Below are 14,135 nucleotides of genomic sequence, written 5' to 3'. Positions count from 1 at the left end.
ACTAGTTCATAAGACACAACATAGAAAGCTTAAGACTTAGTAACACGAATATTGATATATATATGTTTAATTCTATTGATTTACACAGTTTTTACTACACCACGTTGGAGCATATTTCCTCTTGCATACCGCATAACAGCTGGCCATGCCAGATAATCAACCATCTCTCCTCTGGGAACTAAAGATGTGAATAGTTTTCTGTTTATAAGCTCGCCGTGAGAAACTTCCATATTCAGAACCATCGGCGGACTTTGTGTACACATTAACCAACAAAGTTCAGCGCACTTCTTGATGTAAAGTAATGGATACTCAGCATTTTTTTCACCACTCAACAATCGTCTGACACAAACCTACAAACAATAAAGATACTATTATATCAATGCAGTAATCTTAGAGTATATGTCGAAAAGGAGATAATTTCCAATGTTCATTAAAATAGATCAATGTCAACAGATAGTCAGATAAAAACTATTACCACTGATGCTAAATGCAATTATAGCTATAAACTATATACAGTATGGTTTCTGTTCGTTGTTGAAAGCCTTATGGTTACAAGAGTTGCTCAAATCTACATCATTTTGTCTCTGGTGGCTAGTTGTCCCATCGTCAATAAAACCAGATCTTTTTATTTTATAAACATATTTATTTATTATAATAACTAGATGCACTAAAGAGCCTGTGTCGCTCACCTTGGTCTATGGGCATATCAAGCATTAAGCACACTCTCCAACATTGAAGAGGAGAAAAGACATCAAGCCAAAAATCTCTATTTTGTCGATCTTGTATTACTGATCTATAAGCCTGTTTAGTTGCTTTGACTTATTAATAGATATTGCCTTGCTGATAATTTTTTGTGATTTAAAGTGTTTATTTTTCTATTATTATTTAAATCATATGAGGCAAAACAGAAGAAAAAAAAAACATGTTTCTCTCTAAACATCATAGTTTTCATGACAATAGACAAAAAGTTAAGAAAAAACAACAAAATTGTGTCATTTATGGGCCATAACTCCTACAAGAATTTTTCTAACAGTTTTGACATATATGAACATTTGGTAGAGCTCATTATTCTGAACATATGTGTTTCTTTCAGATTTTTTCTGTTTTTAAAGGTTCATAGAATAAAAGATAAAACATGTTACCCCTATTTTATATTTGTCGCCATGTCAGCCATGTTAGTTGATAGGCAGGTTCATCTGACACATTTTTTTTTAACTCAATACCTTAATGATGATTTAAGCCAAGTTTGGTAAAATTTGTCTCAGTAGTTTCAAAGAAGAAGATGTTTGTCCATGATTACAGAAATTTACAAAACATTCTTCAAAGGAGTAGGTCCGGTAAGGGCCGATTTTGGCATCAAATTTCAGGTTTATCTGACGAAAGGTTTTTGACACTTTTTAAACACTTAAGTGTCTATTTCAGTTGATTCAATTCGTTGATGTGAAAGACTTTTACTGATTTAGTCATTAAAAACACTCCGATTCAAGCTTAAATAGAAAAATCTATCAAATATGCCAAAAAATGTCACTTTTCAGATGTTTGTTGTCAAAAATGAAAGTGGCCGCATCCGTGTTCATCCTCAACTTTTATATATGTTATGTATTATTATCAAATTCAACTTACATTGCAATATTAAGAATGAACACAAATGCGGCCACTTTCATTTAAGACGGAAACCGTCTAAAATTTAACTAGATGCTAAAATTGTGAAGATTTTAGTAATTTAGCATGACTTAATGATGCTAGTACCCGATATGTATGCAATGTACTGTAAAAAAAACAGCCCATATTTATGTAGCAGAAGCATTCTAATTTCCAATGAATAACTAAAAGTTTACATTTTAACAATTTTGTAAAACTTCTATATTTTGGGGCTAAAAAGGGGTCTTACTGGACCTACTCCTTTGAATATGTGGGCAATAACTTCTAAAGGGTCAATTGACTATGTTGGTCATGTTGAATTATTTGTTGATCTCACTTTGCTGAACAATTTTTCTGTTTACAGGTTATCTACATTTGTTATAATATTCAAGATAATAACCCAAAAAACTGCAAAATTTCCTTAAAATTTCCAATTCTGAGGCAGCCACCCATTAACAGATTGTCTGATGCCTCTGAAAATTTTTGTTAATGGGCGGAGCCATCGGATACATGTTTTAAACAAGATACCATAAGGATGATTGTGGCCAATTTTTGGTTTAATTTGGCTAAGTAGTTTCAGTGGTGAAACGAACGACGACGACGGTAGCCAAGTGTGACGTGGTCAATTACATAAAAGAGTTGATGGTAAGTTCTTAATCAGTTTAATGATCTTTCATCTTGCTTAATGTGACACTTTATACGGTACATGAGTTGCACAGTAGAAATTGCAATAACATTTATTAGTTTATTAAAATATAAAGACCATAAAACAATGTTTAATCTAAATAAAGAACAGATGTTTATAGCTCGATTTTGTGAAAAACTTTATGTATTGGTCAGTTGCATTATAGATAATAATGAATTAACATGTTTTATAGAGTTGGAATTAAGTAACGTTTTATATTGGAATGTAAAACTGTGAACCTTCACTAATATTATGTATACATGTACTATTACACGATTAAATATGTGAACATTAAGCAGACTTCGTTATACATGCATGCATACAGTTCTTACAGTAAGCTTAGGGAGAAACTTTACTGTAGCTTAAGTTCCGGCATATCCCTATATTAACGGTCGATAAGATGGATTATATCCCGGATACATAGATCCGAAATAATGAATAAATCTTTAAACACACAGAAGAAAGACCAGTTATACAAGTGATAGAAAATCCACTTGACCCTTTATGACCAGGTGAGCTAAAAAGTAAAATATCAAAAATATCGAACTCAAAAGACAGAAGAGAGTTGTGAAATTTAACATGCAGATCAATATTAAAAGAAGACATTACCTTCATAATGAACGGTATTGCCTCTGATGCTATTCTTCCTTGGAATTCCTTGATGTTATTGGTACAAGAATTCGGTAACGTTAACGAAAGTGATGCCTAGAAACATAAATCATCATTTGAAATATTTGATGACGAAGTTACACTAAATCATAAGTGCTAAAACTGATATATTAATTCCAGTAATCATAGTCATCACCAGATGGAACTTTTCTAAAATGATGTCCCTTATTTGCCTTTCGTGGCGATGTCAAACTACACGTACACAACTCAAAAACTACTACATTGTAAATGTGTTTAAAGTTTGCAGTGTTAACGATTTATTCATTAGATGTGTCATACATTTGTCTGTTTTCGTACATAGGACTTATTTCTTCTTTGTCCGTTTCCAGACGCAATGTTACATCTTTTATATGCCATTGAATTATAAGATTAGTGATGAATGATCAACAGTAGTTGTTAACTCAAGTGTGCATCATGTGCAGTGTAGTTTGTACCGTGAATGACATAACTACTACTGGGTCGAAACCTCTGCTTGGGAACTCATCCTTATACATAACTCCGATTACTTATCTGTGTTTGGTTAAACTTATGATCCTTTTTGGTTTTATCAGCCTTGGAATGGTGGTTTATGTTTCGGCTTTTTTTTAAATTTTAGATGCTTATATCTATGACTGAAGACAAATTGATTGTCTAAATGTGCATCGAGCGCAATACCATTGGTATCGTAAATGTCATTAATGTTTGTAGATTATAGTGTGATTTCTAAGTATTCTTATCGAATTATTTTTAAAAATAAGAAAATGAATTTGAATATAAAAAACAAACATTTGTGTATCTTCCAAAACACTTCATGGCATCTTCTCGTATGCTCTCTCTTTGTTCTTCTGTTATTGCAATACAGGTCAAATAACAATCCTATATTCATAAATGAAAATACGATTATTCCAAGGAAGAAGTAATATGTTAGTTTAAACATATTTATTTATAGAGGATTGGGAAACAAGTTATCACAACTTATATTAATCTCTTTCCACTTAGTGGGTGCTAGTGCGAACCAGAAACCTTTGTGTTTGTCGTCCCATGAGATAACCACTACACCATGGCTCTCTTCTGAGTAACTTGTTTGTAGAGATCAATATTATCAAAGTTAATTTTAATGGTTTGATAAAACTGGTCTTATTTTCTCAAAGAATTTAAAACATTTTTGCATTTTGAATATGTGCATTAAGAGATTGAAACCTACCAGAGACAATATACACTTTGCGTTAAATGTAAACAATAAATGCATAAAATAACATAAATAAGATACCTTAAGCCATGATAATAGCAAATCAACAACATATTGCTCGGAGTAGTATCTTCTCATGTCTGCGTATAGCTTTGTCCATTCATTATCAAACAGTGCTTTAAAATCTTTTGCTATTGCAGTCGGCTTAGGATCAAACATGTTGTCCTTTACTTCCGGTGACAACGCAATATGAAGCTGTTTTCTTACTTCTTCTTTTCTTCTTAAGAGCGCACAGGATTAAAAAAATAGTTATTATAAGTATTAGTTAATAAATAGAATAATTTTATGGTTGATTAATTAACTTAAGTACTATCTTATTAAACAAAGTGTTCCTAAATAATTAAATGGTCGTTTGGTAAAGCTGAATGTAGATATATTTGCTGCAACTCATTTAAAGCCTTCTTCTCTAATGAGAAAGGTAAATATGCTAGATATACTTACTGGAGGTGTGATGAGATGATTGAATCTGTTAATTTTCTCCTTGATAATAAATTATGTACGTTTCGGCAACAAAGTTTAACGACAGGTTGAAAGTATTCCCATGGGCACTAATTGTGCCCCTTTAATAGCAGACTTGTTTTTGTACTGTTACGAATCACAGTTTGTGACTAAACTCAGTAAAGACCCGTCGAAATTGCATTTAATTGATAAATTCAACAACCCTAACCGTTATCTTGATGATATTTTTTCGTTAAATAATCAAGAATTTTCTCAATATACTGCTGAAATCTACCCTAAGGAACTTACTTTAAATAAATCAAATTTATTTGGTAATAACTGTCCTTTCCTGGATTTAGATATTTCGGTTTTAAACGGGAAACTCCACACTAAAATTTACGACAAAAGAGACGATTTTTCGTTCCCTATTGTAAATTTTCCATTTTTAGATGGTGATGTTCCTTTGGCATCATCTTACGGTGTTTATATTTCACAACTTGTTCGCTATGCCCGTGTCTGTTGTGACGTTTTTGATTTTAACGAACGCAACCTATGTATTACTGGTAAATTATTAAACCAGGGATATCGTTACCATAAATTACTTAAAACCTTTACTAAATTTTTCCTTACATATAAAGATTTGGTTTTGAAGTTTTTGAAATGTTGTTAACCGTGCCCGGAAATTTAGAAATGATCCATGTAAACTTGTCGCTCATTTAAATAAACTTATTCTAAAAGGTTACCTTTTCAACACTGTAATAAGATCATTTTATATTGTTTTTATTGATATAAATATTGATTTTGTTATCAGTAAATTAAAAGCTAACTAAATATTACTAGTATGTTATATGCATATACATATTCATGGATCTACAATCTGTCGATACCTGTAACTTGGCATTGCACAAAATCATGTTTTTCTCTGGCTGTTTATGACGTCTTTACACTAAATCCATTGGATGTTGAATGTAGATATAGGAAGATGTGGTGTGAGTGCCAATGAGACAACTCTCCATACAAATAATGTGTACGGATTGATAGTTTAGTCTTAGATGCATGATTTTTTTATTAGTTGTTAATGGCTTTGAACTTGCTACAGATAACTGCGAGTACTCTCAGATCTGTTCATTGTGTCTTTTTGTGTCGGGATGTATAAGTAACGGGCCACGTCCACTTGTATGTTTGTCCATCTGATGAGTTAAGCCTTTTTCAACTGATTTTTATAGTTCGTTCTTATGTTGTACTATTATACCACTGTCCCAGGTTAGGGGGAGGGTTGGGATCCCGCTAACATGTTTAACCCCGCCACATTATTTATGTATGTGCCTGTCCCAAGTCAGGAGCCTGTAATTCAGTGGTTGTCGTTTGTTTATGTGTTACATATTTGATTTTCGTTAAAAAAAAATTACGTAAATAAGGCCGTTAGTTTTCTCGTTTGAATTGTTTTACATTGTCTCATCGGGGCCTTTTATAGCTGACTTTGCGGTATGGGCTTTGCTCATAGTTGTAGGCCGTACGGTGACTATAGTTGTGAATGTCTGTGTGATTTTGGTCTTTTGTGGATAGTTGTCTCATTGGCAATCATACCACATCTTCTTTTTTTATATGTTAGCGCAATATATGCCCATATTTGTTTTTCTTTTTAAATTAGAACAATGAATCCAAATCATCGCATGGAAATTATATATCATTTGATTTCTATTTACAAACATAGATATTGAAAGATACAACAACACAAAGATGCAGCTATACGGTCACATGATACGGCGTTACTTCATTTCATATTTCGATAATCAGTCTCACAAACCCAGAAACTTTAATAAAAAAAGAAAAAAAAAAGAAAAGGTGTTAGTATCAACAGGGAATTCTAAGATGTTATAACATTTCATCCTTTTTTGCGACCAAATTGATCCATGCGCAAACAGAGCGGTGATAAACATAAAGATATAATAATAAATTTATACTAATCATTTAAAGATCATTTGAAGTCGCATACATATCACACTGCAACAACAATTATATGATAATAAAAATGAAAACTAGATACCCCAATGATGATTGTGGCCACGTTTAGTTTAATTTGGCCCAGTAGTTTCAGAGGAGAAGATTTTTGTAAAAGTTAACGACGACGGACGACGGACGACGGACGACGACGACGACGGACGACGACGACGACGGACGCCGGACGCAAAGTGATGGGAAAAGCTCACTTGGCCCTTCGGGCCAGGTGAGCTAAAAAGAGAAATACAAAAATGTAAGTATATAACACGATTTGTCAAACAACTTTGAATTATCCAACCTGAGACGCAATTATATTCCTCAAAGTAACTTTAATTGTCAAAGGACATACATGGATTGACACACAGACGGATTTTGTAATACCATCATTTGTTTTTTTGCTTACAGACGTATACATATAAAAATCTTATGATCTCTATTCAGATTTGAATGAAAGCCAAATCAACCAAGCATGTGGCATGTTTTAAACTACCCCGAGTGCATACAAATTTTGTGACTGAAAACCGTGACAAATTTCCATATTTTAGTTCTCTATTGAACTTAAACTTTACTCTGTTGCAAATTAATTCCTATTACTACTGAAGATTTTATAAGACGAGTATATACGACGATACATATTCCGTAGTCAATAGAAATAGCAAAAGACCTCTAAGACTATTAAATATTACCCTCTTGGAGAAATTTGAATCAGTTGACTGTCACTAAATGGGGACATCATTGAACGGAAGACTCGACAGTCTTGTCTATCAGACAGATTATTTAAATTGGTAAAACTACTGTTGCGGGTCTGTCTTGGTGTTTCATTTTCTGTACTTCTTGGGGATAGTTGTAATTGTATGGATCGGAAACTACGTGGCGAACTTCTGCAATGAAAAAATAAAACAATCATATCAGCTGTAGTTGTATCATTTAAAGAGTTTACAACACATGTTACAGTGTCATGGTTCTTGTCCTGAATGCAGATATATTTCCAATTGGACTAAGCATGCAAATTTTATAAAAATTGATATTTTTTTGCTTAAGTCAAATGATATAAGATCACATTCAAGTACGGTATAAAGGTGACAGAGCACTGTGTATAATCTGTAGCATAATAAATAGTACTTAGAATGTCTATTAAGGTCAAACAAATTTATTTAATTTAAAGTTCATGATTATTAAAACCTTTTGGTCAGAGGTAAATGTGATAAAATAAAAGGCAACAAATGTCCTTATGTTTATATAATATATTTTGTACCAGAACATTAGATTCATAATATCATCTACCGCGTTAGCTTTATCAAAGGGTCTGTACTATATGTGTTCAGCAGGATCTGCCTACCCTTCCGGAGCATATATGTTTGGCGGGGTACGTGTTGCTCAGTCTTTGGTTTAATATGTTATGTTCGTGTATTGTTGTTTTGTCTGTTTGTGTTTTTTCTTTTAGCCATTGCGTTGTCAGTTTAATTTTAAGCTACGAGTTTGAATGTACCTTTGTATCCATAACCTCTCTTTTATTTTCAAGTATCTGGACTTTTAAAGACAAAGGTCACTATCATGTCGGTCATTATGATTCACTTTGATGATATACAGGCATGAAGAAGATGATGGTAATATATGACAGATGATACTAGTAAATACATTACTGATTAATATATGACAGATGATACTATAGAAGAAATACTAGAGTAAATACATTACTGATTAATATATGACAGATGATACTATAGACGAAATACTAGAGTAAATACATTACTGAGTAATATATGACAGATGATACTATAGACGAAATACTAGAGTAAATACATTACTGGGTAATATATGACAGATGATACTATAGACGAAATACTAGAGTAAATACATTACTGAGTAATATATGACAGATGATACTATAGACGAAATACTAGAGTAAATACATTACTGAGTAATATATGACAGATGATACTATAGACGAAATACTAGAGCAAATACATTACTGAGTAATATATGACAGATGATACTATAGACGAAATACTAGAGGAAATACATTACTGGGTAATATATGACAGATGATACTATAGACGAAATACTAGAGCAAATACATTACTGAGTAATATATGACAGATGATACTATAGACGAAATACTAGAGCAAATACATTACTGAGTAATATATGACAGATGATACTATAGACGAAATACTAGAGCAAATACATTACTGAGTAATATATGACAGATGATACTATAGACGAAATCTTAAAGTAAATACATTACTGAGTAATATATGTATTGTTTTATTGAAATGTGTTGTTGGCAAATTTTGATAATTATTTGAATTTTTATATACTGATGTATTTCTCTTATGATTTAGTCTCATGCCTTATTCCTGTTTTGCAATACATATTTTACATACTAGTTGAAAGAACGCACACTTTGATTGGTTTGAACTCCGTGAAGTCGTTAGGATAATGTATCTAATGTTCACTACACGAACCTTGGTGTTACCTTGTAATGTAACCTTTATATGAATATGTAATGAACTTACTGTTCTGAATCTACTGGGGATTTTAATTCTCTCACTTCATGCTTAAGCTGATAGATTTCATCTTCCATCAGACGTCGCTTAGTGATTTCATCCTCTAGATTTTCCTTAATGATGGAAATAAATAAGTATAATAAGAATAAGTATGGTCATTTGATAGTGTTATAGTAATTCACATTGATAACGTACTTGTACACTACACTTATAGTTCTAAAAAAAATATTTAATCAATTCCAAAAAGGCATAGATTCCCAAATAACTCTTTTTGCCCCCGATTTTGTTTTTTGTCCATTGATTTATGAGTTTGAACAGCGGTATACTACTGTTGCCTTTATTTGAAAATAGTTAACATATATTTCAATGAAATTCATTTGAACTTGACTTATTTTTTCTTATTAAAATTGGCAGACGATATTTTTTTCTAATAGTGACCTGTAAAACACCATGTACCTACCAGAAGTTTTACAGAATGTGCCATTTCTACCTCTAAATTTCTCCTCAGCTTTTTCTCTGATACTTTACATCTAGCATGTGGGGGTTCTATAATCGGTCTTTCTATTATAACTTCCTGAAGCTTTGCTTTTCTATATCCAGCAGTCTCCTTCATTAAGATTAAAAATATATACTGCTTACATGTGTACTAGAATACAGTTAGAAAGAATTCCCTATATGTCTGTAATCATTTTCAAAATTGAACTAATATCCGGTTAAGAAGTTTCTGAGTGAATAATGAAATTATTTGAAATGAAAACAACTTGTCTCTTAGAAGACTGTTCCGAAAATCCATTCGATTTTTTACTATCCCAAAAGATTCATTTTTTCTTTGGTAAAGGAATCCCATGAATTGGCCGGATATTTATGCCAAATATATTTTTTATGCATCTGCAATATAATAACTACAAGAGCTTGTATAGTTTACGCTAACAAGTGTTATGTTTATGCACACCACTACGGGAGACAGAAACGGGTCTGTGTTACCGTTTGCTTTTAACAATTTTATTTTTTTACTATCGTGCACAGATGATTTGGATCAGTGTTACTAACTGCAACTACCACATTCATAGCCGCCCGCGCGCCCACTCGCAATTCACTCCCAATTAGTACCGACTTGACTAAGTCGATACTAAAACCGTGGTAATAAGGTGTGTTAGAATGTTGTTTTTAAAGGTTTATTTATATCAGATATTGTACAGTGGCATTATCGCATTGTGCCAACTTGGTCACATGCCCTTTAACATATATTTAATGAATGGCTTTTATTTATTTTGAATTTATTGAACCATAAAATTAATTTTTGACTCTTCACATTGAATAATCCGCGAAGCGGATTATGTTAAATGTGAACAGTCAAAAATTAATTTTATGGTTCAATAAATTCAAAATAAATTATTGCCATTCATTATAAATAAATTTCTATCAAAAATAATGCTCACAAGATATATATTAATACCAATAACAACGTACACAGATGTTTGCGTATGAATACACAACGTTAGAGTGGGCGTGTCTCCATAAAAATTGATAACATTGAAAATAAAGCCAATTCTTTTAGCCAATCAGAAGACAGTTAATACACCAAATTTATTTATATAGCTGTATGGTTTAAAACATCAATAACGTGTATCGCCACACAGCCCAACCTACAGTGTACAGATTAGTACAGGATGTAGTATCTGCATTATAAGGCTCATGAGTTAATACAAATATTTAATACAATGTTTGAGAACTTTAAGTTTAATTTACATTGACCAATTAGCCCTTTACACATCCTTTTTGCTACATGTAGAATTTGCCACTAAATTATAGTAATTTTAAACAACGCCTGTTCTTGAAAGTATAGCAGTGTTCTACTGCTTGTTAGTGAATTTAACATTATCTTTTTAGGCGAACATTTTATTAGACTAGTGATGTACTGTGAAACGGCAGAATTTATTTTGCAGAAAATCTTAAAATGTAACAAGCAGAAAATTTGTAAACTCACATTATGTCTGTCATTGTAATAATACTATAATAGACAACAAACATATCCAGTTTCATTCAAGACAAAAGTGCAATACAGCTCTCAAATGTTCTCAGCCCTCAAAGGTCTTTTTCGGTAAATGCCTCTACTTAATAAAATTGAGAAAGGAAATTGGGAATGTGTCAACAACCCGACCATAGAGCAGACAACAGACAAAGGCCACCAATGAGTCTTCAATGTAGCGAGAAACTCCCGCACCCGGAGGCGTCCTTCAGTTGGCCCCTTAATACACGTAATAAGAATTTTATTTCACTACACGTATAAAAAAAACTAGCCTGATATCGCGCTTTGAAGAACGTTTTCTCGCCTATAAACTTTCGTCTATGTTTTTAAAAAAAATATTTTTTTTACAATATAGGTTTCAACTAGACCTGTATCAGTATTGTGTATAACTTACAACTTCCTTTATCATATTATAGATAATTTTATGGTAGACTTGCTGCAATCCAACTTCTGTCAAATGTGACCATTCTCGAACAGCAGCGTCTGATTGTTTATACCAAGATTGCAAACAATCGCTCATTTTCTTCAGTCTTAAACGCCATTCTACTTTCACGTAACTGTTCATTATTATGATGACTGCTTATATTAAAAATCACAAAAAACTATGTATATCGTGAAGAAAAATAACTTTCCAAACAATTTAATACACTATTTGATTATATATTTTTGTTTATTACAAATTTATTGTTTGATTTTGAACAATTGAATTAGTAGTGAATAAAAGAATAAAAACTTTCAAATTGTTTTTGTTGAGTGAACCGATGTAGAAAATTTTGGCGAATTTACAACTATAATAATAACTTTTTTGTTTTTTTACTTTGTACAGACAATGTAAAAATTTAGTGCTAGTAAAAATTCAGTGCTTTTAATATTCTGTTTTTCATGCATTTACCAGCTCCTCTATGACCAGTCATATAATTGTTTACAAATGGAAACAGCTCCTAGGTAGAAAAAATGTTACCCCTGCCTATACAAACTCTAGAAAGGGTGGTATAACGACTATGCTTATAATGTTCGTATTAAGCTGTTTCGAATAGCTATGAATTTCCATTGTTTAATCATCTATTTGTCAGTCCCAGTTTTATTTACATATATGTGTTAAAATACTCTTGCGGAGTCAAAATTATCATTAGATCCGGAACAATATACCATTATTGTTCCATGAATTATGTAGGCAGGGATACAGTTCTCCGTTCCATGGTATTGAAGCGCTTCTATTAACCCCGCCACATAATGTATGCATGTGCCTATCACAAATCAGGAGCCTGTAATTCAGTGGTTGTCGTTTGTTGATGTGTTGTATATTTGTTTTTCGTTCATTTTTTATGCCCCACCTACGATAGTAGAGGGGCATTATGTTTTCTGGTCTGTGCGTCCGTTCGTTCGTCCGTCTGTCAGTCCGTCCGTCTGTCCCGCTTCAGGTTCAAGTTTTTGGTCAAGGTAGTTTTTGATGAAGTTGAAGTCCAATCAACTTCAAACTTGGTACACATGTTCCCTATGATATGATTTTTCTAATTCAAATGCCAAATTAGAGTTTTTATCCCAATTTCGCGGTCCACTGAACATGAAAAATGATAGTGCGAGTGGGGCATTCGTGTACTGAGGACACATTCTTGTTGTACATAAATTGGGCCGTTAGTTTTCTTGTTTTGATTGTTTTACATTTTTCATTTTTGGGCCTTGACTATGCGGTATGTGCTTTGTTTATTGATGAAGGCCTTACTGTTATCTATAGTTGTTAAATTTTGTGTCATTTGGTCTTTTGTGAAGAGTTGTCTTATTGGCAATTTTACCATATCTTCCATTTTTTACTTAATATGGAAACAAACTTCGGTGTTTGGGAAATAGAGATAACATAATTACTGTATAATTATAGTAATTGAAGAATTAGGAGATGTGGTTTGCTTTTCCAACTTGAACATGATTACAAGGACGTTGATGTAAGCAACTCTATAGGGACTGCAAGGTCTTTGGCATGCAATAACCTCGTATGTGTTAAAATAATAAATGAAAAACAAATTTGAAACAAAGCCACAATCAACAACCACTGAAATAGAAATTCCGATCTTGGAAATACTGTACTATTATAAAGAACGTGGCGGGGACAAACATTTCACAAGTTGAAAAATCCAAAACCTGGACAATGGTAAAAAAATATAAAATTCGTTATAGTTTATAATTAGTTCAAGAGTTTTAATAAACCCGGTTACATTTTGTATCTGGAAATGTTTGAATGTGCTGCGCATATACATATTTACGTTTCTTTAGATAAAGTTTTATATATATAAAGATTTAATTCATTGTGAGATGAAGGTTGTAGACTCCAAGAGATTTGACGTATTTCTTAATGGAAAACTCAAATGTAACATATTTTTCGGTTTATAAAGAATAATGAGAAAATGTTTTCAGTTTAAAAAAAAATATTGTACGTGAATTTCCGGACAATGCTTTACAATATTAGCGCTGTTCCTTTGCTCTGTGTGTGTCTTTTGCTGCTCATGTACTACTTATGTGTCATGGACGGTTATCCTATATCCTTTGTTTTTCTATTACTATAAAAATTTTAGTAAGCCTAGTATCTTGTTCTAATTTCCATTGTTCATTTTTTTTATCTGTTTTTCTTGGGTTCGCGTAAGATCTAGAGTTCAATCTATTGGCTGCAGTTTGTCTTTTTCTTTCTTTGTCTTATATCTGTTAAACTTTTCATTTCTTAAGTCTCAACCTGCGCAAGAAATATTTGTCATTTTGAAACTATAACAAATGTACATATCTTTATAAAAGGAAACGGTAAATAGAAAAATTATAAATATTGTTAAAAATTAAAAAGAAGATGTGGTATGATTGCCAATGAGAGACTCTCCACGAGAGACTAAATGACACAGAAATTAACAACTATAGGTCACTGTACGGTCTACAACAATGAGCAAAGCCCGT

The 14,135-nt window shown here is 32.2% G+C and overlaps 1 protein-coding gene across 1 annotated transcript; it reads right to left on the bottom strand.

Annotated features, from left to right (window-relative positions):
* LOC139485621 (uncharacterized) lies at positions 1-11,876 on the bottom strand. Its single transcript, XM_071270238.1, has 8 exons — positions 11,596-11,876; positions 9,633-9,779; positions 9,182-9,285; positions 7,349-7,543; positions 4,245-4,443; positions 3,761-3,850; positions 2,936-3,031; positions 1-350 (listed from the first exon to the last, which is right to left on the bottom strand). Exons 1-8 carry the CDS (start codon positions 11,764-11,766, stop codon positions 81-83), a joined length of 1,272 nt encoding a protein of 423 aa, XP_071126339.1. The 5' UTR covers positions 11,767-11,876; the 3' UTR covers positions 1-80.
* Positions 11,877-14,135: the final 2,259 nt, after the last annotated feature.

The sequence above is a fragment of the Mytilus edulis genome, chromosome 8 (genome assembly GCF_963676685.1).
Source record: "Mytilus edulis chromosome 8, xbMytEdul2.2, whole genome shotgun sequence".
Classification (NCBI taxonomy): domain Eukaryota; kingdom Metazoa; phylum Mollusca; class Bivalvia; order Mytilida; family Mytilidae; genus Mytilus; species Mytilus edulis.
Note: the sequence above shows the minus strand (reverse complement) of the source record. Positions and strands in the feature narration are given on the sequence as shown.